The sequence below is a fragment of the Bombina bombina genome, chromosome 3, assembly GCF_027579735.1.
Source record: "Bombina bombina isolate aBomBom1 chromosome 3, aBomBom1.pri, whole genome shotgun sequence".
NCBI lineage: Eukaryota > Metazoa > Chordata > Amphibia > Anura > Bombinatoridae > Bombina > Bombina bombina.
Genome location: NC_069501.1, coordinates 197,653,665 through 197,677,990, shown reverse-complemented (window position 1 = coordinate 197,677,990; position 24,326 = coordinate 197,653,665). Strand labels below are relative to the sequence as shown.

Sequence of the window (24,326 nt, the reverse complement as noted above, 5' to 3'; positions counted from 1 at the left end):
AACTGTCAGGTTACCCTTACATAGAAGAAGTGGCAAGGCACAAATATAAGGACCCTTGACACACAAAATACAAAATGTAAACGTCAGCCAAATAAACAAGAATATAAATTGCACTGAATTTCACTGAAATCTGTCCCTATGTAGATTAAAGCTCACTCACTCCTTTATATTTGTTTTAATAAATATTTAATCTGAATTTATATCTATACATATACACACACACATACATACATACACACACATACATACATACACACACATACATACACACACATGCATACACACATACACACATACATACATACACACACATACATACACACACATGCATACACACATACACACATACATACATACACACACACACATACACACATACACACATACACATACACACACACACACATACACATACATACACACACACACACATACACACATACATACATACACACACACACACACACACACACACACACACACACATACATACACACACACACACACACACACATACACATACATACACACACACACACACACACATACACACATACATACATACACACACACACATACACACATACACACACACATACACACATACATACATACACACACATGCATACACACATACACACACACACACATTTTAACATACACATTTTAATATATACACACATACATACATATTAACACACATTTATTAAAAAACAAAATCTGGCTCCTAAGTATATTGGTTGGCTCCTAGAATAAATGTGTTAAGCCCTGAATTACCTTTTCTGCAATGTGCTGTTACCCTGTACCGCACTGGATTTCAGGAAGGGGGAGGAAATTGAAGCGATAGGAACGTAGTAAATATTTACACTGAGATAGAACGGAACAGTGACACCTGCAGGTAGAAATTAAAAGTGCAGGCAATTTTTTTTTAACTACCACAGCAGGTCTTTCTGCAGATATAGCACAGTTTCTGTGATGAGATTGCACAGTGTTCTGCCTTGGGGCTCAAATGAGACACTGAACCTAAAACCCCTTTGTCAGCTGAGCCCAGAAGTTTTTGACAATTCAGGGACCAACTTATCCCCTTCTTCAGACAAAAGCAAAATGTATGCTTACCTGATAAATTATTTTCTTTCGGGATGATAGCCCATAAGGCTCCATAACATGTGGGATATAATTCCTGCCACTAGGAGGAGGCCAAGAACCCACACATAAGCTTCAATCCCTTCTAACTCTCCTCAGTTTAAGGTATAGCTGAGCAGAGAAAAGGAAACAGATAGGTAGGAAAGACAAAGCAGGCTCAATAGAGGTGCAAACTTGAACTGTTGCCAGAAAAATTTAAATGAGCAGAGGCCTATGGACTATCATCATCTTGAAAGAAAATAATTATCAGGTAAGCATAAAATTAGCTTTCTTTCTGATGATGAAAGTCCATAGGGCCCCAAAACGTGGTATTAATCCCCAAGCAGATAGTCCATGTAACGGAATGGGTGGGACAATTTTATGGCAGTTCATATTAGTCAAACACTGCAGCTTGAAGGACTTTCCTGTTGAAAGCTGCTTGAGAAGAAGCAAAAAAAAATCAAAGCGGTAACATTTTGAAAACAATTTTCCAATTTACGTCTATTGTTTAATGTGCTTCCTTCTCTTGTGATCCTTTGCTGAAAGGCTTATCTAGGTAAGTTCAGGAGCAGCAAAGAACCTAGGTTCTTGCTGCTGATTGGTGGCTGCATATATATACTGATTGTCATTGGCTCACCCATGTGTTCAGCTAGATACCAGTAGTGCATTGCTGCTCCTTCAACAAATGATACCAAGAGAATGAAGCAAATTTGATAATACAAGTAAACTGGAAAGTTGTTTTAAATTGTTTGTTTTACCTAAATCATGAAAGAAAGTGTTTGGGTTTCATTTCCCTTTAAATACTGAACAAAACAATGAATAATTATTTTATACAAGCACAAACTTTGGTAACTTACTGGATAATTGATTTCTCCGCAGTCTGTTATTTGGAATCTTTGTTGGTCAGCTGACATGTCTGGAATATTGTTAAAAAGCAACAACAATTGGTCTGACCCAGTGCCAATGAAATCATCCACTAGAATGGACCTCACATGATGCCAGGTTGCCGCTATCTGTAACACAGACATATTGAGTTTGTTGCATAGTATAAGCTTTCATAGTTTATATAAACATGTTATGAACTCTGTTCCATTTTCTATTAAGAAGATATCACTGTAAAAGTAAACAAGGTCAGCTGTTTTAAACCTTTATAACACATATTTAACCACAATTTGTATTGCCATACAGAAGATTCATAAAGTTGAAATAAGCATACCATTTTTGTTTCATGGTTTTATGCAATCAAGCTACAGTGTATAAAAAGGAAAGAGAAAATGATAAGGGACTGGAAATTCTTGGAAGCCAGTAGCAACTGCTTTTAGAATCTTATCCTAGCACCCCTAACAGGCCAGATTGTATTTCTCTTCCTGGGCTGGTCAGCTGCTCACTCACTGAGTGACAGGTTGGGAAATACTTAGAGTATGGCTGGTAATCAGCATTTTAGGACTGGAGCTGAGAAACAATAAAGTTCATTACAGGGAAAGCACCTAGTAAAGTGTATTTATCTGTGGGAAGGCATCATGGAGCCATGTGCAAGATATACAGCCACAGTGAAATATCACAAGGAAAATATGCCATGATGAAATGTGCCAGGTAAAGTTTTTATACTCAAGTGCACTAATGGTAGCTAGCTGAACACATCAGGTGAACCAATGAAAAACAAAATGTATGCTTACCTGATAAATTTCTTTATTTCTTGACACGGTGAGTCCACGGATCATCTAATTACTATTGGGGATATCACTCCTGGCCAGCAGGAGGAGGCAAAGAGCACCACAGCAAAGCTGTTAAATATCACCTCCCTTCCCTCCCACCCCAGTCATTCGACCGAAGTAAAAATAGAGAAAGGAAGTAACAAGGTGCCTGAGGTTTATAAAATGTCAAAAACCTGTCTTGAAAAAACAGGGCGGCCCGTGGACTCACCGTTTTAAGAAATAAATTTATCAGGTAAGCATAAATTTTGTTTTCTTTCTAATGACACGGTGAGTCCACGGATCATCTAATTACTATTGGGAATCAATACCCAAGCAAGAGGACACAGATGATAAGGGAGGGACAAGACAGGGAACCTAAACAGAAGGCACCACTGCTTGAAGAACCTTTCTCCCAAAAGAAGCCTCAGCTGAGGCAAAAAAAAAAACCAAGTTGCAGCCTTGCAAATCTGTTCCACAGAAGCTTCATTTTTGAATGCCCAGGAAGAGGAAACACCCCTCGTAGAATGAGCCATGATCCTCTCAGGAGGCTGCTGTCCAGCAGTTTCATAGGGGAAACAAATGATACTCTTCAGCCACAAAGAAAGAGAAGTAGTCGTAGCTTTCTGACCCTTACGTTTCCCAGAGAAAACTACAAACAGAGCAGAAGACTGGCGAAAATCCTTATTCGCCTGTAGATAGTATTTCAATACACGCACCATATCTAGGCTGTGCAGCAGACGTTCCTTATGAGAAGATGGGTTAGGACACAAAGAAGGAACAACAATTTCTTGATTAATGTTCCTATCCGAAACCACTTTAGGGAGAAACCCTAACTTAGTATGCAGAACTACCTTATCCGAATAAAAAATAAGGTAAGGAGATTCAAACTGCAATGCTGAGAGCTCTGAGACTCTACGAGCAGAAGAAATTGCAACAAGAAACAAAAGTTTCCAAGATAACAACTTAATATCTAAGGAATGCATAGGCGCAAACGGAGCCTGCTGAAGAACTTTAAGAACAAGGTTAAGACTCCAGGGAGGAGTAACAGGTTTGAACACAGGCCTGATTCTGACCAAGGCCTGACAGAACGATTGCACGTCTGGTACATCCGCCAGACGTTTATGTAACAAAATAGACAAGGCAGATATTTGACCTTTCAAGGAACTTGCCGATAAACCCTTCTCCAAACCCTCTTTGAGAACTAGCCTCTGGATTCACACCAATACAGATATTTACACCATATCTTGTAGTAAATCTTCCTGGTAACAGGCTTACAAGCCTGAATCATGGTCTCAATGACCGACTCAGAAAATCCCCACTAAGATAAGATTAAGCGTTCAATCTCCAAGCAGTCAGTTTCAGAGAAACGAGATTTTGATGAAGGAAGAGCTCCTGAAGTAGAAGATCTTTTCTCAGTGGGAGTCTCCAAGGTTGGAAGGATGACATCTCCACTAGGTCTGCATACCATATCCTGCGAGGCTACGCCGGTGTAATGAGGATCACCGACGCCCTCTCCTGCTTGATTCGAGCAATGACCCGAGGAAGGAGAGCGAACGGAGGAAATAGGTATGCTAGACTGACATTCCAAGGAACCGCCAGAGCATCTATCAGTACAGCCTGAGGATCCCTCGACCCGTACCTCGGGAGCTTGGCATTCTGACGAGATGCCATGAGATCCAGTTCCTGGCTGTCCCCTTTTGAGAATCAAGCTGGAAAACACTTCCGGATGGAGTTCTCACTCCCCCGGGTAAAAAATGTCTGTCTGCTCAGAAAATCCGCTTCCCAATTGTCCACTCCTGGAATGTGGATCGCAGATAGACAGCAGTTGTGGGTCTCCGCCCACTGAATAATCTTGGCTACCTCTGTCATGGCCACGGAACTCTGAGTTCCTCCCTGATGGTTGATGTAAGCCACTGAAGTTATGTTGTCCTATTGGAATCTGATAAACCGGGGTGAAGCTAACTGAGGCCAGGCCAGAAGAGCTTTGAAGATTTCCCTCAGCTCTAGAATGTTTATGGGGAGAACAGACTCCTCCAGAGTCCATGTCCCCTGAGCTTATAGTGAGCCCCAGACTGCTCCCCATCCCAGTAGGCTGGCGTCCGTTGTCACAATCACCCAGGTGGGTCTGCAGAAGCAGGTTCCCTGGGAGAGATGTTCCTGAGACAACCTCCAAAGAATAGAATCTCTTGTCACCTGATCCAGATGTAATCGCGGAGACAGATCTGCATAATCCCCGTTCCATTGTCTGAGCATGCATAACTGCAGAGGTCTGAGGTGGAAATGAGCAAATGGAATGATGTCCATGGCAGCTACCATCAGATCGATCACCTCCATACATTGAGCCACTGACGGACGAGGAGAGGACTAAAGAGCCAGACAAGAATCAAAGATCTTTGATTTTCTGACCTCTGTCAGAAATATTTTCATCGATAGGGAATCTATTATGGTTCCCAAGAACACTACCCTTGTAGCTGGAATTAAGGAACTCTTAACCAAATTCACCTTCCATCCGTGAGAACGCAGGAAGGATAACAACATCTCTGTGTGGGAGTTCGCTTGTTGAAAGGATGGCGCCTGAACCAGAATGTCGTCCAGATAAGGCGCCACTGCAATGCCCGCAACCGGAGCACCGCCAACAGGGATCCAAGGACCTTTGAAAAAATTCTGGGAGCTGTGGCAAGGCCGAATGGAAGAGCCACAAACTGGAAGTGTTTGTCTAGAAATGCGAACCTCAGGAACTTGTGATGATCCCTGTGGATGGGGTACGCATCTTTTAAATCTACTGTTGTCATGAATTGACCCTCTTGAACCAAGGAAAAATGGAACGAATAGTTTCCATCTTGAAGGACGGTACTCTGAGGAACTTGTTTAGACCTTTAATATCTAGAATTGGTCTGAAAGTTCCCTCTTTTTGGGAACCACAAACATATTGGAGTAAAACCCCACACCTCTCTAGTTTGCATCCCTGGGAAACAATGTCCACCACCCAGGGAGACTGAACATCCTGAACCCAAGCCTGAACGAAGAAGGAAAGTCTGCCCCCCACAAGATCCGGTCCCGGATCGGGGGCAGACTCTTCATGCTGACTTGAGTCATTAGCGGGCTTCTTAGATTGCTTTCCCTTGTTCCACGACTGGTTGGACCTCCAAGAAAGCTTGGACTGTTCCTGCTTGGTAGAGGGAGAGGAAGGCTTATCCTTGAAGTTTCGAAAAAAAATTGACGTCCTTTCTGCTTATTCCTCTTATCCTGAGGGAGGAAATGACCCTTTCCTCCCGTAATGTCGGAAATAATTTCAGCCAAGCCCAGCCCAAACAAGGTCTTACCCTTGTAGGGAATCGCCAAAAGCTTAGACTTAGACGAAACATCCGCAGACCAGGATTTCAACCATAAGGCTCTGCGGGCCAGTACTGCAAACTCAGAAATCTTTGCTCCCTGCTTAATAACCTGTAGGGAAGCATCCATAATAAAAGAATTGGCCAACTTAAGGGCCTTGATCCTATCTTGGATCTCGTCTAGGGGAGTGTCTGTCTGAATAGAATCAGACAACGCATCAAACCAGTATGCTGCCGCACTAGTGACGGTAGCAATACACACTGCAGGTTGCCATTGTAAACCCTGGTAAACATACATTTTTTGAGCAATCCCTCCAACTTCTTATCTATAGGATTCTTAAATGAACAACTATCTTCTATGGGAATAGTGGTTCTCTTTGCCAAGGTGGAAATTGCCCCTTCCACCTTTGGGACCGTCTGCCAAGACTCCTTGATAGAGTCAGCAATAGGAAACATCTTTTAAAAAATAGGGGATGGAGAAAAAGGAATACCCGGTCTCTCCCATTCCTTAGCAATAATCTCTGTAGACCTATCTGGTACAGGGAAAACCTCCACCATGGAAGGTACATCAAAAACAGAATTTATGCTTACCTGATAAATTACTTTCTCCAACGGTGTGTCCGGTCCACAGCGTCATCCATTACTTGTGGGATATTCTCCTCCCCTACAGGGAAAGGCAAGGAGAGCACACAGCAAGAGCTGTCCATATAGCTCCCCCTCTGGCTCCGCCCCCCAGTCATTCGACCGACGGTTAGGAGAAAAAGGAGAAACTATAGGGTGCCGTGGTGACTGTAGTGTATAAAGAAAAAGAAAAATTTTTCAAACCTGATTAAAAAACCAGGGCGGGCCGTGGACCGGACACACCGTTGGAGAAAGTAATTTATCAGGTAAGCATAAATTCTGTTTTCTCCAACATTGGTGTGTCCGGTCCACGGCGTCATCCATTACTTGTGGGAACCAATACCAAAGCTTTAGGACACGGATGAAGGGAGGGAGCAAATCAGGTTACCTAAACAGAAGGCACCACGGCTTGCAAAACCTTTCTCCCAAAAACAGCCTCCGAAGAAGCAAAAATATCAAATTTGTAAAATTTGGCAAAAGTGTGCAGAGAAGACCAAGTCGCTGCCTTACATATCTGATTAACAGAAGCCTCGTTCTTGAAGGCCCATGTGGAAGCCACAGCCCTAGTGGAGTGAGCTGTGATTCGTTCAGGAGGCTGCCGTCCGGCAGTCTCATAAGCCAATCGGATAATGCTTTTCAGCCAGAAAGAAAGAGAGGTAGCAATAGCTTTTTGTCCTCTCCTCTTACCAGAGTAAACGACAAACAAGGATGAGGTTTGTCTAAAATTCTTTGTTGCTTCTAAATAGAACTTTAAAGCACGGACTACATCTAAATTGTGTAACAAACGTTCCTTCTTTGAAACTGAATTCGGGCACAGAGAAGGAACAACTATTTCCTGGTTAATATTCTTGTTGGAAACAACTTTTGGAAGAAAACCAGGCTTGGTACGCAAAATAACCTTATCTGAATGGAACACCAGATAGGGTGGATCACACTGCAAAGCAGATAATTCAGAAACTCTTCTAGCAGAAGAAATAGCAACCAAAAACAGAACTTTCCAAGATAGCAACTTGATATCTATGGAATGTAAGGGTTCAAACGGAACCCCCTGAAGAACTGAAAGAACTAAATTTAGACTCCAAGGAGGAGTCAAGGGTCTGTAAACAGGTTTGATTCTGACCAAAGCCTGTACAAAAGCTTGTACCTCTGGCACAGCTGCCAGTCATTTGTATAACAAGACAGATAAAGCAGAAATCTGTCCTTTTAGAGAACTCGCTGACAATCCCTTATCCAAACCTTCTTGGAGAAAGGAGAGGATCTTAGGAATTTTAATCTTACTCCAGGAGAATCCCTTGGATTCACACCAACAGATATATCTTTTCCATATTTTATGGTAAATCTTTCTAGACACAGGTTTTCTGGCTTGGACCAGAGTATCTATCACTGAATCTGAAAACCCACGCTTGGATAAAATCAAACGTTCAATTTCCAAGCAGTCAGCTGCAGAGAAATTAGATTTGGATGTTCGAATGGACCTTGTACTAGAAGATCCTGTCTCAAAGGTAGCTTCCATGGTGGAGCCGATGACATATTCACCAGGTCTGTATACCAAGTCCTGCGCGGCCACGCAGGAGCTATCAGAATCACTGAGGCCTTCTCCTGTTTGATCCTGGCTACAAGCCTGGGAAGGAGAGGGAACGGTGGAAACGCATAAGCTAGGTTGAACGACCAAGGCGCCACTAATGCATCCACTAGAGTGGCCTTGGGATCCCTGGACCTGGACCCGTAGCAAGGAACCTTGAAGTTCTGATGAGACGCCATCAGATCCATGTCTGGAATGCCCCATAATTAAGTCAACTGGGCAAACACCACCGGGTGGAGTTCCCACTCCCCCGGATAGAAAATCTGACGACTCAGAGATAATCCGCCTCCCAGTTGTCTACTCCTGGGATGTGGATTGCAGATAGGTGGCAGGAGTGATCCTCCGCCCATTTGATGATCTTGGATACCTCTCTCATCGCCAAGGAACTCCTTGTTCCTCCCTGATGGTTGATGTAAGCTACAGTCGTCATGTTATCTGACTGGAATCTTATGTATCCGGCCTTCGCTAGATGAGGCCAAGCCCGGAGAGCATTGAATATCGCTCTCAGTTCCAGGATGTTGATCGGGAGAAGAGACTCTTCCCGAGACCATAAACCCTGAGTTTTCAGGGAATCCCAGACCGCGCCCCAGCCTGATAGACTGGCGTCGGTCGTGACAATGACCCACTTTGGTCTGCAGAAACTCATTCCCTGAGACAGGTGATCCTGTCTACTGGAGCATGCACAGTTGTAATGGTCTTAGATGAATTCGAGCAAAAGGAACTATGTCCATTGCTGCAACCATCAACCCTACTACTTCCATGCACTGAGCTATGGAAGGCTGCAGAATAGAGAGAAGAACTTGACAAGCGTTTAGAAGCTTTGACTTTCTGACTTCTGTCAGGAAGATCTTCATTTCAAAAGAATCTATTATTGTTCCCAAAAAGGGAACTCTTGTCGACGGAGACAGGGAACTCTTTTCTACGTTCACCTTCCACCCGTGAGATCTGAGAAAGGCTAGAACAATGTCTGTATGAGCCTTTGCCTTGGAAAGAGACGACGCTTGAATTAGAATGTCGTCCAGCTAAGGTGCCACTGCAATGCCCCTTGGTCTTAGAACCGCCAGAAGGGACCCGAGCACCTTTGTGAAAATTCTGGGAGCAGTGGCTAGTCCGAATGGGAGAGCCACGAACTGATAATATTTGTCCAGAAAGGCGAACCTTAGGAACTGATGATGATCTTTGTGGATAGGAATATGTAGATACGCATCCTTTAAATCCACGGTAGTCATATATTGACCCTCCTGGATTGTAGGTAAAATTCTTCGAATGGTTTCCATATTGAACGATGGAACTCTGAGAAATTTGTTTAGAATTTTTAAATCCAGAATTGGTCTGAAAGTTCCCTCTTCTTTGGGAACTACAAACAGATTTGAGTAAAAACCCCTGATCTTGTTCCACAGTTGGAACTGGGTGTATCACTCCCATCTTTAACAGGTCTTCTACACAATGTAAGAATGCCTGTCTACTTATTTGGTTTGAAGATAGGTGAGAAATGTGGAACCTTCCCCTTGGGGGTAGTTCCTTGAATTCTAGAAGATAACCCTGAGAGACTATTTCTAGTGTCCAGGGATCCTGAACATCTCTTGCCCAAGCCTGAGCAAAGAGAGAGAGTCTGTCCCCTACTAGATCCGGTCCCGGATCGGGGGCTACCCCTTCATGCTGTCTTGGTAGCAGCAGCAGGCTTCTTGGCCTGTTTACCCTTATTCCAGCCTTGCATTGGTTTCCAAGCTGGTTTAGTCTGGGAAGCGTTACCCTCTTGTCTAGAGGCTGCCGAGTTAGAAGCCGGTCCGTTCCTGAAATTGCGAAAGGAACGAAAATTGGACTTATTCTTAGCCTTGAAAGGCCTATCCTGTGGGAGGGCATGGCCCTTTCCCCCAGTGATGTCTGAAATAATTTCTTTCAATTCTGGCCCAAAAAGGGTCTTACCTTTGAAAGGGGTATTAAGCAATTTTGTCTTGGAAGATACATCCGCCGACCAAGACTTTAGCCAGAGCGCTCTGCGCGCCACAATTGCAAACCCTGAATTTTTCGCCGCTAATCTCGCTAACTGCAAAGCGGCGTCTAAAATAAAGGAATTAGCTAATTTTAGTGCGTGAATTCTGTCCATGACTTCCTCATACGTAGTCTCCCTACTGAGTGACTTTTCCAGTTCCTCGAACCAGAACCGCGCCGCTGTAGTGACAGGAATAATGCACGAAATAGGTTGAAGGAGGTAACCTTGCTGTACAAAAATCTTTTTAAGCAAACCCTCCAATTTTTTATCCATAGGATCTTTGAAAGCACAATTGTCCTCAATGGGAATGGTCGTGCGTTTGGCTAGTGTAGAAACCGCCCCCTCGACCTTAGGGACTGTTTGCCATATGTCCTTCCTGGGGTCGACCATAGGGAACAATTTCTTAAATATAGGAGGAGGGACAAAAGGTATGCCTGGCTTCTCCCACTCCTTATTCACTATGTCCGCCACCCGTTTAGGTATCGGAAAGGCATCAGGGTGCACCGGGACCTCTAGGAACTTGTCCATCTTGCACAAGTTTTCTGGGATGACCAGATTGTCACAATCATCCAGAGTAGATAGCACCTCCTTAAGTAATGCGCGGAGATGCTCTGATTTAAATTTAAATGTCACAACATCAGGTTCTGCCTGCTGAGAAATTCTTCCTGTATCAGAAATTTCTCCATCTGAGAAACCCTCCCTCACTGCCACTTCAGACTGGTGTGAGGGTATGACAGAAAAATTATCATCAGCGCCCTCCTGCTCTACAGTGTTTAAAACAGAGCAATCGCGCTTTCTCTGAAATGCTGGCATTTTGGATAAAATATTAGCTATGGAGTTATCCATTACTGCCGTCAATTGTTGCATAGTAACAAGCATTGGCGCGCTAGAAGTACTAGGGGTCGCCTGCGCGGGCATAACTGGTATAGACACAGAAGGAGAAGATGTAGAACTATCTCTACTTCCTTCATCTGAGGAATCATCCTGGGCAACCTTACTATTTGTGACAATACTGTCCTTACTGTGTTTGGACGCTATGGCACAATTATCACATATATTTGAAGGGGGAACCACATTGGCTTCCATACATACAGAACATGATCTATCAGAAGGTACAGACATGTTAAACAGGCTTAAACTGGTTAATAAAGTACAAAAAACGTTTTAAAACAAAACCGTTACTGTCTCTTTAAATGTTAAACAGGGCACACTTTATTACTGAATATGTGAAAAACTATGAAGGAATTATCCAATCTTTACCAAATTTTCACCACAGTGTCTTAATGCATTCAAAGTATTGCACCCCAATTTTCAAGCTGTTAACCCTTAAAATGTGGAAACCGGAGCCGTTTGCAATTTTAACCCCACTACAGTCCCAGCCACAGCCTTTGTTGTGACTTCAACTATCCCAGGGGGATATTTCAAGCCTTCTAGGAACTTTTTCAGTGGACACCAGACCCTCTCACATGCATCTGCATGCACTGTACTTAAAAGAAACTGTGCAATAATGGCGCGAAAATGAGGCTCTGCCTAATACAGTGAAAGGCCCTTCCTGACTGGGAAGGTGTCTTAACTAGTGCCTGGCGATAAAAAAACGTTCCCCAAATAATAAAAGTGTGAAATCCACTTCAAACTTTAAATAAATACTTAAATAAACAATCGATTTAGCCCTTAAGAGTGTCCACCAGTTAATAGCCCATAATAAGCCCTTTATTCTTTCTAAGTCTAAGAAGATGGCTTACCGATCCCCATGAGGGAAAAATGACAGCCTTCCAGCATTACACAGTCTTGTTAGAAAATGGCTAGTCATACCTTGAGCAGAAAAGTCTGCAAACTGTTCCCCCCAACTGAAGTTCTCTCATCTCAACATTCCTGTGTGGGAACAGCAATCGATTTTAGTTACTGCTGCTAAAATCATACTCCTCTTTTAAACAGAACTCTTCATCTCTTTCTGTTTCAGAGTAAATAGTACATACCAGCACTATTTTAAAATAACAAACTCTTGATAGAAGAAATAAAAAACTACAACTAACACCACAAACTCCTCACCATCCCCGTGGAGATGCTACTTGTTCAGAGCGGCAAGGAGAATGACTGGGGGGCGGAGCCAGAGGGGGAGCTATATGGACAGCTCTTGCTGTGTGCTCTCCTTGCCTTTCCCTGTAGGGGAGGAGAATATCCCACAAGTAATGGATGACGCCGTGGACCGGACACACCAATGTTGGAGAAATACTTGTTTAGCTTGCTAGACTTCTTAGGATTGACTACGACCGTAGTGTTGGAGTCGTCCAAGGTAGCCAAAACCTCCTTAAGTAACAACAGAGGTGTTCTAGCTTAAACCTGAAGGATACAACATCAGCATCAGAAGAAGGAATTACACTGTCACTCTCACCCTCAGATGCTACCGAAGTATCTTCCTCCTCAGACTTCTGGGAGGGAGCATTCGTAATAGCCACGACTGCGCTTCCTCTTGCGCTTTCCCTGCAGCATGGGAAAAGCAGACAACGCATCAGATACCGCAGATGACATGAGGGTAGCGATATCTTGCAATGTAACTCCAGGCGGAGCTAGAGAGGAAGCTCAGGGCACTGCATGTGTGGACGATAAAAACAGAATTTATGTTTACCTGATAAATTTCTTTCTCCAACGGTGTGTCCGGTCCACGGCGTCATCCTTACTTGTGGGATATTCTCTTCCCCAACAGGAAATGGCAAAGAGCCCAGCAAAGCTGGTCACATGATCCCTCCTAGGCTCCGCCTACCCCAGTCATTCGACCGACGTTAAGGAGGAATATTTGCATAGGAGAAACCATATGGTACCGTGGTGACTGTAGTTAAAGAAAATAAATTATCAGACCTGATTAAAAAAACCAGGGCGGGCCGTGGACCGGACACACCGTTGGAGAAAGAAATTTATCAGGTAAACATAAATTCTGTTTTCTCCAACATAGGTGTGTCCGGTCCACGGCGTCATCCTTACTTGTGGGAACCAATACCAAAGCTTTAGGACACGGATGAAGGGAGGGAGCAAATCAGGTCACCTAAATGGAAGGCACCACGGCTTGCAAAACCTTTCTCCCAAAAATAGCCTCAGAAGAAGCAAAAGTATCAAACTTGTAAAATTTGGTAAAAGTGTGCAGTGAAGACCAAGTCGCTGCCCTACATATCTGATCAACAGAAGCCTCGTTCTTGAAGGCCCATGTGGAAGCCACAGCCCTAGTGGAATGAGCTGTGATTCTTTCGGGAGGCTGCCGTCCGGCAGTCTCGTAAGCCAATCTGATGATGCTTTTAATCCAAAAAGAGAGAGAGGTAGAAGTTGCTTTTCGACCTCTCCTTTTACCTGAATAAACAACAAACAAGGAAGATGTTTGTCTAAAATCCTTTGTAGCATCTAAATAGAATTTTAGAGCGCGAACAACATCCAAATTGTGCAACAAACGTTCCTTCTTTGAAACTGGTTTTGGACACAGAGAAGGTACGATAATCTCCTGGTTAATGTTTTTGTTAGAAACAACTTTTGGAAGAAAACCAGGTTTAGTACGTAAAACCACCTTATCTGCATGGAACACCAGATAAGGAGGAGAACACTGCAGAGCAGATAATTCTGAGACTCTTCTAGCAGAAGAAATCGCAACTAAAAACAAAACTTTCCAAGATAATAACTTAATATCAACGGAATGTAAGGGTTCAAACGGAACCCCCTGAAGAACTGAAAGAACTAAATTGAGACTCCAAGGAGGAGTCAAAGGTTTGTAAACAGGCTTGATTCTAACCAGAGCCTGAACAAAGGCTTGAACATCTGGCACAGCTGCCAGCTTCTTGTGAAGTAATACCGACAAGGCAGAAATCTGTCCCTTCAGGGAACTTGCAGATAATCCTTTTTCCAATCCTTCTTGAAGGAAGGATAGAATCCTAGGAATCTTAACCTTGTCCCAAGGGAATCCTTTAGATTCACACCAACAGATATATTTTTTCCAAATTTTGTGGTAAATCTTTCTAGTCACAGGCTTTCTGGCCTGAACAAGAGTATCGATCACAGAATCTGAGAATCCTCGCTTCGATAAAATCAAGCGTTCAATCTCCAAGCAGTCAGCTGGAGTGAAACCAGATTCGGATGTTCGAACGGACCCTGAACAAGAAGGTCTCGTCTCAAAGGTAGCTTCCAAGGTGGAGCCGATGACATATTCACCAGATCTGCATACCAAGTCCTGCGTGGCCACGCAGGAGCTATCAAGATCACCGACGCCCTCTCCTGCTTGATCCTGGCTATCAGCCTGGGGATGAGAGGAAATGGCGGGAACACATAAGCTAGTTTGAAGGTCCAAGGTGCTACTAGTGCATCCACTAGAGCCGCCTTGGGATCCCTGGATCTGGCCCCGTAGCAAGGAACTTTGAAGTTCTGACGAGAGGCCATCAGATCCATGTCTGGAATGCCCCACAGGTGAGTGACTTGGGCAAAGATTTCCGGATGGAGTTCCCACTCCCCCGGATGCAATGTCTGACGACTCAGAAAATCCGCTTCCCAATTTTCCACTCCTGGGATGTGGATAGCAGACAGGTGGCAGGAGTGAGACTCCGCCCAAAGAATAATTTTGGTTACTTCTTCCATCGCTAGGGAACTCCTTGTTCCCCCCTGATGGTTGATGTACGCAACAGTCGTCATGTTGTCTGATTGAAACCGTATGAACCTGGTCCTCGCAAGCTGGGGCCAGGCCTGGAGCGCATTGAATATCGCTCTCAGTTCCAGAATATTTATCGGTAGAAGAGATTCTTCCCGAGACCAAAGACCCTGAGCTTTCAGGGATCCCCAGACCGCGCCCCAGCCTATCAGACTGGCGTCGGTCGTGACAATGACCCACTCTGGTCTGTGGAACATCATCCCTTGAGACAGATTGTCCAGGGACAGCCACCAACGGAGTGAGTCTCTGGTCCTCTGATTTACTTGTATCTTCGGAGACAAGTCTGTATAGTCCCCGTTCCACTGACTGAGCATGCACAGTTGTAATGGTCTTAGATGAATGCGCGCAAAAGGAACTATGTCCATCGCCGCCACCATCAACCCGATCACTTCCATGCACTGAGCTATGGAAGGAAGAGGAACGGAATGAAGTATCCGACAAGAGTCCAGAAGCTTTGTTTTTCTGGCCTCTGTTAGAAAGATCCTCATTTCTAAGGAGTCTATAATTGTTCCCAAGAAGGGAACCCTTGTTGACGGGGATAGAGAACTCTTTTCCACGTTCACTTTCCAGCCGTGAGATCTGAGAAAGGCCAGGACAATGTCCGTGTGAGCCTTAGCTTGAGGAAGGGACGACGCTTGAATCAGAATGTCGTCCAGGTAAGGTACTACTGCAATGCCCCTTGGTCTTAGCACCGCTAGAAGGGACCCTAGTACCTTTGTGAAAATCCTTGGAGCAGTGGCTAATCCGAAAGGAAGCGCCACGAACTGGTAATGTTTGTCCAGGAATGCAAACCTTAGGAACCGATGATGTTCCTTGTGGATAGGAATATGTAGATACGCATCCTTTAAATCCACCGTGGTCATAAATTGACCTTCCTGGATGGAAGGAAGGATAGTTCGAATGGTTTCCATCTTGAACGATGGGACCTTGAGAAATTTGTTTAAGATCTTGAGATCTAGGATTGGTCTGAACGTTCCCTCTTTTTTGGGAACTATGAACAGATTGGAGTAGAACCCCATCCCTTGTTCTCTTAATGGAACAGGATGAATTACTCCCATTTTTAACAGGTCTTCTACACAATGTAAGAACGCCTGTCTTTTTATGTGGTCTGAAGACAACTGCGACTTGTGGAACCTCCCCCTTGGGGGAAGTCCCTTGAATTCCAGAAGATAACCCTGGGAGACTATTTCTAGCGCCCAAGGATCCAGAACATCTCTTGCCCAAGCCTGAGCGAAGAGAGAGAGTCTGCCCCCCACCAGATCCGGTCCCGGATCGGGGGCCAATATTTCATGCTGTCTTGGTAGCAGTGGCAGGTTTCTTGGCCTGCTTTCCCTTGTTCCAGCCTTGCATTGGTCTCCAAGCCGGCTTGGCCTGAGAAGTATTACCCTCTTGCTTAGAGGACGTAGCACCTTGAGCTGGTCCGTTTTTACGAAAGGGACGAAGAGTAGGTCTATTTTTTGCCTTGAAGGGCCGATCCTGAGGAAGGGCGTGGCCCTTACCCCCAGTGATATCAGAGATAATCTCTTTCAAGTCAGGACCAAACAGCGTTTTCCCCTTGAAAGGAATGTTTAGTAGCTTGTTCTTGGAAGACGCATCAGCCGACCAAGATTTCAACCAAAGCGCTCTGCGCGCCACAATAGCAAACCCAGAGTTCTTAGCCGCTAACTTAGCCAATTGCAAAGAGGCGTCTAGAGTGAAAGAATTAGCCAATTTGAGAGCATTGATTCTGTCCATAATCTCCTCATAAGGAGGAGAGTCACTATCGAGCCCTTAGCAGTCAAACCAGAAATATGCGGCTGTAGTGACAGGGACAATGCATGAAATGGGTTGTAGAAGGTAACCTTGCTGTACAAAAATCTTTTTAAGCAAACCCTCCAATTTTTTATCCATAGGATCTTTGAAAGCACAATTGTCCTCAATGGGAATGGTCGTGCGTTTGGCTAGTGTAGAAACCGCCCCCTCGACCTTAGGGACTGTTTGCCATATGTCCTTCCTGGGGTCGACCATAGGGAACAATTTCTTAAATATAGGAGGAGGGACAAAAGGTATGCCTGGCTTCTCCCACTCCTTATTCACTATGTCCGCCACCCGTTTAGGTATCGGAAAGGCATCAGGGTGCACCGGGACCTCTAGGAACTTGTCTATCTTGCACAAGTTTTCTGGGATGACCAGATTGTCACAATCATCCACAGTAGATAGCACCACCTTAAGTAATGCGCGGAGAGGCTCTGATTTAAATTTAAATGTCACAACATCAGGTTCTGCCTGCTGAGAAATTCTTCCTGTATCAGAAATTTCTCCATCTGAGAAACCCTCCCTCACTGCCACTTCAGACTGGTGTGAGGGTATGACAGAAAAATTATCATCAGCGCCCTCCTGCTCTACAGTGTTTAAAACAGAGCAATCGCGCTTTCTCTGAAATGCTGGCACTTTGGATAAAATATTAGCTATGGAGTTATCCATTACTGCCGTCAATTGTTGCATAGTAACAAGCATTGGCGCGCTAGAAGTACTAGGGGTCGCCTGCGCGGGCATAACTGGTATAGACACAGAAGGAGAAGATGTAGAACTATCTCTACTTCCTTCATCTGAGGAATCATCCTGGGCAACCTTACTATTTGTGACAATACTGTCCTTACTGTGTTTGGACGCTATGGCACAATTATCACATATATTTGAAGGGGGAACCACATTGGCTTCCATACATACAGAACATGATCTATCAGAAGGTACAGACATGTTAAACAGGCTTAAACTGGTTAATAAAGTACAAAAAACGTTTTAAAACAAAACCGTTACTGTCTCTTTAAATGTTAAACAGGGCACACTTTATTACTGAATATGTGAAAAAACTATGAAGGAATTATCCAATCTTTACCAATTTTCACCACAGTGTCTTAATGCATTCAAAGTATTGCACCCCAATTTTCAAGCTGTTACCCTTAAATGTGGAAACCGGAGCCGTTTGCAATTTTAACCCCACTACAGTCCCAGCCACAGCCTTTGTTGTGACTTCAACTATCCCAGGGGGATATTTCAAGCCTTCTAGGAACTTTTTCAGTGGACACCAGACCCTCTCACATGCATCTGCATGCACTGTACTTAAAAGAAACTGTGCAATAATGGCGCGAAAATGAGGCTCTGCCTAATACAGTGAAAGGCCCTTCCTGACTGGGAAGGTGTCTTAACTAGTGCCTGGCGATAAAAAACGTTCCCCAAATAATAAAAGTGTGAAATCCACTTCAAACTTTAAATAAATACTTAAATAAACAATCGATTTAGCCCTTAAGAGTGTCCACCAGTTAATAGCCCATAATAAGCCCTTTATTCTTTCTAAGTCTAAGAAGATGGCTTACCGATCCCCATGAGGGAAAAATGACAGCCTTCCAGCATTACACAGTCTTGTTAGAAAATGGCTAGTCATACCTTGAGCAGAAAAGTCTGCAAACTGTTCCCCCCAACTGAAGTTCTCTCATCTCAACATTCCTGTGTGGGAACAGCAATCGATTTTAGTTACTGCTGCTAAAATCATACTCCTCTTTTAAACAGAACTCTTCATCTCTTTCTGTTTCAGAGTAAATAGTACATACCAGCACTATTTTAAAATAACAAACTCTTGATAGAAGAAATAAAAAACTACAACTAACACCACAAACTCCTCACCATCCCCGTGGAGATGCTACTTGTACAACGGCAAAGAGAATGACTGGGGTAGGCGGAGCCTAGGAGGGATCATGTGACCAGCTTTGCTGGGCTCTTTGCCATTTCCTGTTGGGGAAGAGAATATCCCACAAGTAAGGATGACGCCGTGGACCGGACACACCTATGTTGGAGAAATTTGGGGACACTTGAGGAGAAAGCTAGGCATATCTTGAACATTGTCAGTAGACTCCTGAACAGCATCTGCCCTAGACAATGTTGGCTCAGAATCAAAAAGTATATCCCTGTAATTCAATGTTCTCTCATGAGGAACAGAAAGGGATTGATGGTTCCACGTTAGCATCAAAACATTAAAGTACAAGTAACATTTTGCAAAGCCTCCTGGTCCATCTTTACCCAGAATTGAACAAATTAGAAATAAAAGTACTTAATTTTTAATCAAAAGTTCACACACAAAAAAACATTACTGTCCCTTTAAATATAAAAGGAAACTGCTTTATTTTTACAGCAAAAATATGAGAAAATATTTAACAAACACCCGGACAGCCTCTACACCTCAGCTCCTCAGCTTAGCCTTGCTGAGGTGCCTACCTGCCCTGCTGGATTCCGGACTCAATCCAGGGTGCTGCACCGAATGTCCGTCGAGCGTAACACACAAAACTGGAACCGCAACCAAATTCTTCCCTTCCGGAACACAGGAAGTGAAGAGAAAGTAGAAAACACACCACCTCTAGACATACTGACTGAGCCTATCTCCTCGTCCCCAGTGCCTGCAACCACTGCCTTAGATAAGCCCCTTAACTTGTTAGGGCCCATATATTTAGTGTCCCATTGAAATAAATATTAAAGTGCCATCTTTTTCCTGTATACGGCTCAGAAAAAAAAATAGCACTTACCTCAATGAATTCTGCCATGCTGCAGGGCAGCTCACTAGGTTTGAGAGGCATCCTCCCTCATGGACCTGTGGAAAAAAGATAAAGACTGAGTAATCTTACTCAGGCTTTCAATATTAGGGCAGCATTAACTACATGGGAGGCACAGTGAGGATTGTACCCCACAAGTTCCCATTGATTAAAAGCCACCACTGCTCTACTGAAGAGACTGACATGGACTATTGCTATACCCCAGGAGAAAAGCAGAACAAACTTGCACTGCTGAAAAATAATACAATCTTGATTGAAGAATCTTATTCTAGACACCTAAACTTTACCACCTCCTTGCTCTTAACGTAGGCAAAGAGAATGACTGGGGTGGGTGGGAAGGGAGGTGATATTTAACAGCTTTGCTGTGGTGCTCTTTGCCTCCTCCTGCTGGCCAGGAGTGATATTCCCACCAGTAATTAAATGATCCGTGGACTCACCTTGTCATTAGAAAGAAATAGGCATTTATGTGCAGCCACCAATCAACAGCTAGCTTCCAGTAATGCATTGCTATGCCTGAGCCAAACTAGATTTTCAAAGTAGGATACCAAGAGAATGAAGCACATAAAATAATAGACATAAATTGGAAAGTTGTTTATAATTACATGTTTTGTCAAAATCATGAAATATATTTTTTTTAGGTTTCATGTCCCTTTAAGTATGGAAGCAAACAGTTCAAGGCTATAGCATTCAGGCTGAAAATTATCATTAAAAGGGACAGTAAACATCTGTAGATTTTTATATAAAATATTTTGCTATGAGTAATAAAACAACTTTGCAATATATTTTAATTATTTATTTTCACCACTTTTCAATTGTAGCTTAGCTTTAAAAATGGAGTGATTTTTAATTTGAATACCACTGCTAATTTATCAAGGCTAACTCTGCTACATATATGTCTCAAAGTGGCTTTATCAGATAACATCTGCAAAAATTAGCAAATTAGCCTAATTTTCTGTGGTCTAAAGCCCAGATTAGCTCCTCCAAATAAGGCAAATGGTGGGTGGAGTTTGGCTAAGATGTTAATTTGATTTTTAAAACATTAAGACTTGGCAGATATGTTATTCTATAGCAACACAACCGTAATGTCTTGTAATTACAAGGTGTTTTCTGTCCCTTTAATAAAAAAAATAACACTATGTAGAAAAGGGTACACTAAGTTGTGTAGAATAAGGAGCATTGTTTTAGTTGGATAAAACCCTTCACCCAAAGAGAGGTATATATACGTTGTGCGGTACTTTGCCTATCCTCCGCATGACATATATATATATGTTGTGCAGTACTTTGCCTATCCTACCACATGATGTATATATACGTTGTGCTGTACTTTGCCTATCCTACCGCATGACGTATATATACATTGTGCAGTACTTTGCCTATCCTACCGCATGATGTATATATACGTTGTGCGGTACTTTGCCTATCCTACCCCATGACGTGTATATACGTTGGAACTTCAGGAAAATCCAGCAGTCTCGGCTGTTAAGTTACAGCCAAGAGCTGGAGTTCCTGAGCTCCAAGCATCTGCCCACATACAGACTCGGAGCGTGATCGGTGCTCCGGTTCCATATGAGGGCAGATGCCTGATCGTTACAGATGGTGACACTGTGTGTTTATAGGTACTGGCAGACAGCTGCCAGTACCAAAGATGGCGGCACTAGTTAGAGGGGGGAGGGTTAGAGAACTGTTTGGGAGGGATCAGGGTTGCCAGATGTCTGAACAACAATACCGGACAGATTAGGGGGGATTAAAAAAAAAAAAAAAAGTGTGTGTGTGTGTGTATATATATATATATATATATATATATATATGCGCAGCAAGTGCAAACAACTAAAAGTAGCTTTCACATAAGGCTGTTATATAGCTCAGCAGAAAAGGGGTTAAGATACAATGGGAGTCCATGTGGATGCAGAACACTTAATTCAGGGAGTGTGAGTGGGATTCATAATGTGTATTGGCTACAATGAACTGTCAATCTACCTTGCTTGCATTTGGGGACTTGTAGTCCTATGCATGTTTAATGACAAATTGCTTCCAGAAAAACAAAATGTATGCTTACCTGATAAATTTCTTTCTTTCCGGATATGGAGAATCCACGGCGTCATTCAATTACTAGTGGGAATATCACTCCTGGCCAGCAGGAGGAGGAGAAGAGCACCACAGCAAAGCTGTTAAGCGTCACTCCCCTACCCATAATCCCCAGTCAACTGACAAAGGTGTAGAGGTGCCTGAGGTTTAGTAAAAAATAACTGTCTGAATAAAGGGTGGGGTCGTGGACTCTCCATATCCGGAAAGAAAGAAATTTATCAGGTAAGCATAAAACATAAATTATGCTTACCTGATAATTTCATTTTCTTCCTTGAGAAAGAGTCCACCGCCGCATTCATTACATGTGGGAAATAAGAACCTGACCACCAGGAGGCGGAAAAGACACACCAGCCAAAGGCTCAAATACTCCTCCCACTTACCCTATCCCCCAGTCATTCTGCCGAGAAACAAGGATCAGTGGAAGAAATATCAAGGTGAAAGGGTGCCAGAAGACTACACACGGAAAAACGTGTCAAAAAACGTGCGGGGGGCTGTGGCCTCTTTCCCACGGAAGAAAATTAAATTATCAGGTAAGCATAATTTATGTTTTTCTTCCTAATGGGAAAGAGTCCACAGCCGCATTCATTACTTGTGGGAAAATTATACCCAAGTCAAAGAGGACACTGAATGCCAAGAACTGGAGGGTACGAGGCGGCCCAATCTGAGGGCACCAGGACTGAACCACATCCCATAAATAAAAAAAGTCCCGCTTTATCCAAAAGCAGGGAGCAAAAAACAAAAAGAAAAAAGGACCCAAGGACACAAACGACAGCCCAATACTGGGTAAAAACCCCATGCAACATCACCGAGCCAACAGGACTCGAAGTGTACTATCGCCCAAAAGTCAGATCCCATACACACACCCCCATAAGGAAACCCAGACCAACAACTCCCCAAAGGAAGAAGCAAGGTAGAGGGATAACGAACCAGAACCCTGTCTTCCAAAAGACAGATAAAACTAGCTTGGGAGACTCTAGAAAGCCTCAATAAATGCCAGAAAAAAGGGCATCATCAGTCAAACGCGACCAAGTTAGAGACCAGAAGAGAAAAAAAATCTTGAAAAACAGAAAACCGCACAGACTACTAAGTGGCACGCTATAGTGCGGCCAGGGAAAGGGAAAACAACCCCCTTGTCCAGTTCCCCAGCTGGAGGGAACCAAGGAGTTCGCCTTAAACCGAAAAAGAGACTGAGGCACCTCCCTACGAGAACCCCACAGCTCGGGAGAAAAGGAACCAGCAAAAAACAGTTCCTAAACAAAATACCTCTCCATGGAGGGAAAATTCAGAGATCCAAACCCCCCTGAGAGCTCAGAGAGCACCTCAACAGGGACCCATTGTATCTGAAAGAAACAGAGGCAGCGGAAAAGTAAAAAGATGACCATAAACGCAGCTTAGGATCCTGAGATAAACAGGGATGTCCCCAACAACCACAGAACCGCCGCAACAAGGACCTCCCACACATGGAAAGACCAACCTGTCAACGACAGTGAAAAGTCCAGGGACAGAGTCCCCCCCTAGAATGAGAGGGAAGAAACACCACCATCCACCTTGAAAGAGTGCCAACAGAACACGGGCAGAGTCCCACCATCAGAGGAACACCAAACTCAGAAGTCCATTCCCAAGGGCACCTCCAACCCTGAAGCTGGGACAAAAGGAACACACCCCCAGAGAAAAAAAATCTACCACAGGGAGACAGAGGACAAGGGAAACCTTGCCCCCTGAACACAAACTCAACACAGGGGTCAAAACTAACCCAAAATGAGCCAGCCCCCAAAGGAGCAGAGACTACCCGAGGTAGCAATCTCGGGGCCCCACAGCAGAAACCGGTGGGGAAGACCTGAAGACAAAGTGACCCTACCAAGACACTACACAGGAAGCTAATGCAAGATTAGAGCACCAGACCAACGGACCCCCCAAAGGAATTCCAGAACACATTCCCGTACAGAAAAACAAAAGCCCAGAGCAGCCATAAGGAGGGGACAGACACAAACCGAATGCTAGACAAGCATAGACAGAACTATACCAACACCACCCAGAAACCCCAGCCCAATCCCAGATCCACAAAGAGACCTGAAGAAAAGGACCCAGACCAAAATTCCGGTCAGACACTCCTTATGCGAGGAAGGAACCCGAAAAAACAACGGGAAATCTAGCAAAACCTAAGAGAGGTCAGCGAAAAAACGCAGAAACCGATCTCAAGGCGATAGACCCATGACACAGAGCAAAACTCTGCGACATCCAGAAACTAGGATCCCACATCGGCGCCCAACCCTAAGAGGGTGGAGAAAATTCTGGAAAAACCCAGAACCGAAGCGAACAAGGCGACCCCAATAAAACCGGGTTCCAGCTAGAAGAAGCCTCCAGCAGCGAAAAAGGCAAACCAGGCCCCCATGTGGCAGGTCACAGGCTAGCCACCCCAAGCACCGCTGCCGGAGCACAGAGAATGCAGGCATGAACCCGTAAAGTCTCACATACCGACAAGCGGTCCACCGCTGATCCATGAAGAGGATCCATTAAAAGCGGAACGACACGAGGTCCAGAGACCCTAGGAGTCTAAAAACCACCCAGAGGGTAGCAAGAAGACCAAGGCCCAAAAACTGCACTAGCGGAGAAGGCCCCCGTCCCCCTAAAGGAGA

General features: G+C 44.1%; 1 protein-coding gene across 1 annotated transcript in view; it reads right to left on the bottom strand.

The window, feature by feature from the left end:
* The window catches only part of LOC128652275 (Fanconi anemia group B protein), a 226,294-nt gene that overhangs the window by 94,566 nt on the left and 107,402 nt on the right, over nucleotides 1–24,326 (bottom strand). The window contains exon 3 of the mRNA XM_053705213.1: nucleotides 1,980–2,135. Coding sequence (XP_053561188.1) covers nucleotides 1,980–2,135 — 156 coding nt within the window. The remainder of the gene's footprint in view (nucleotides 1–1,979; nucleotides 2,136–24,326) is intronic.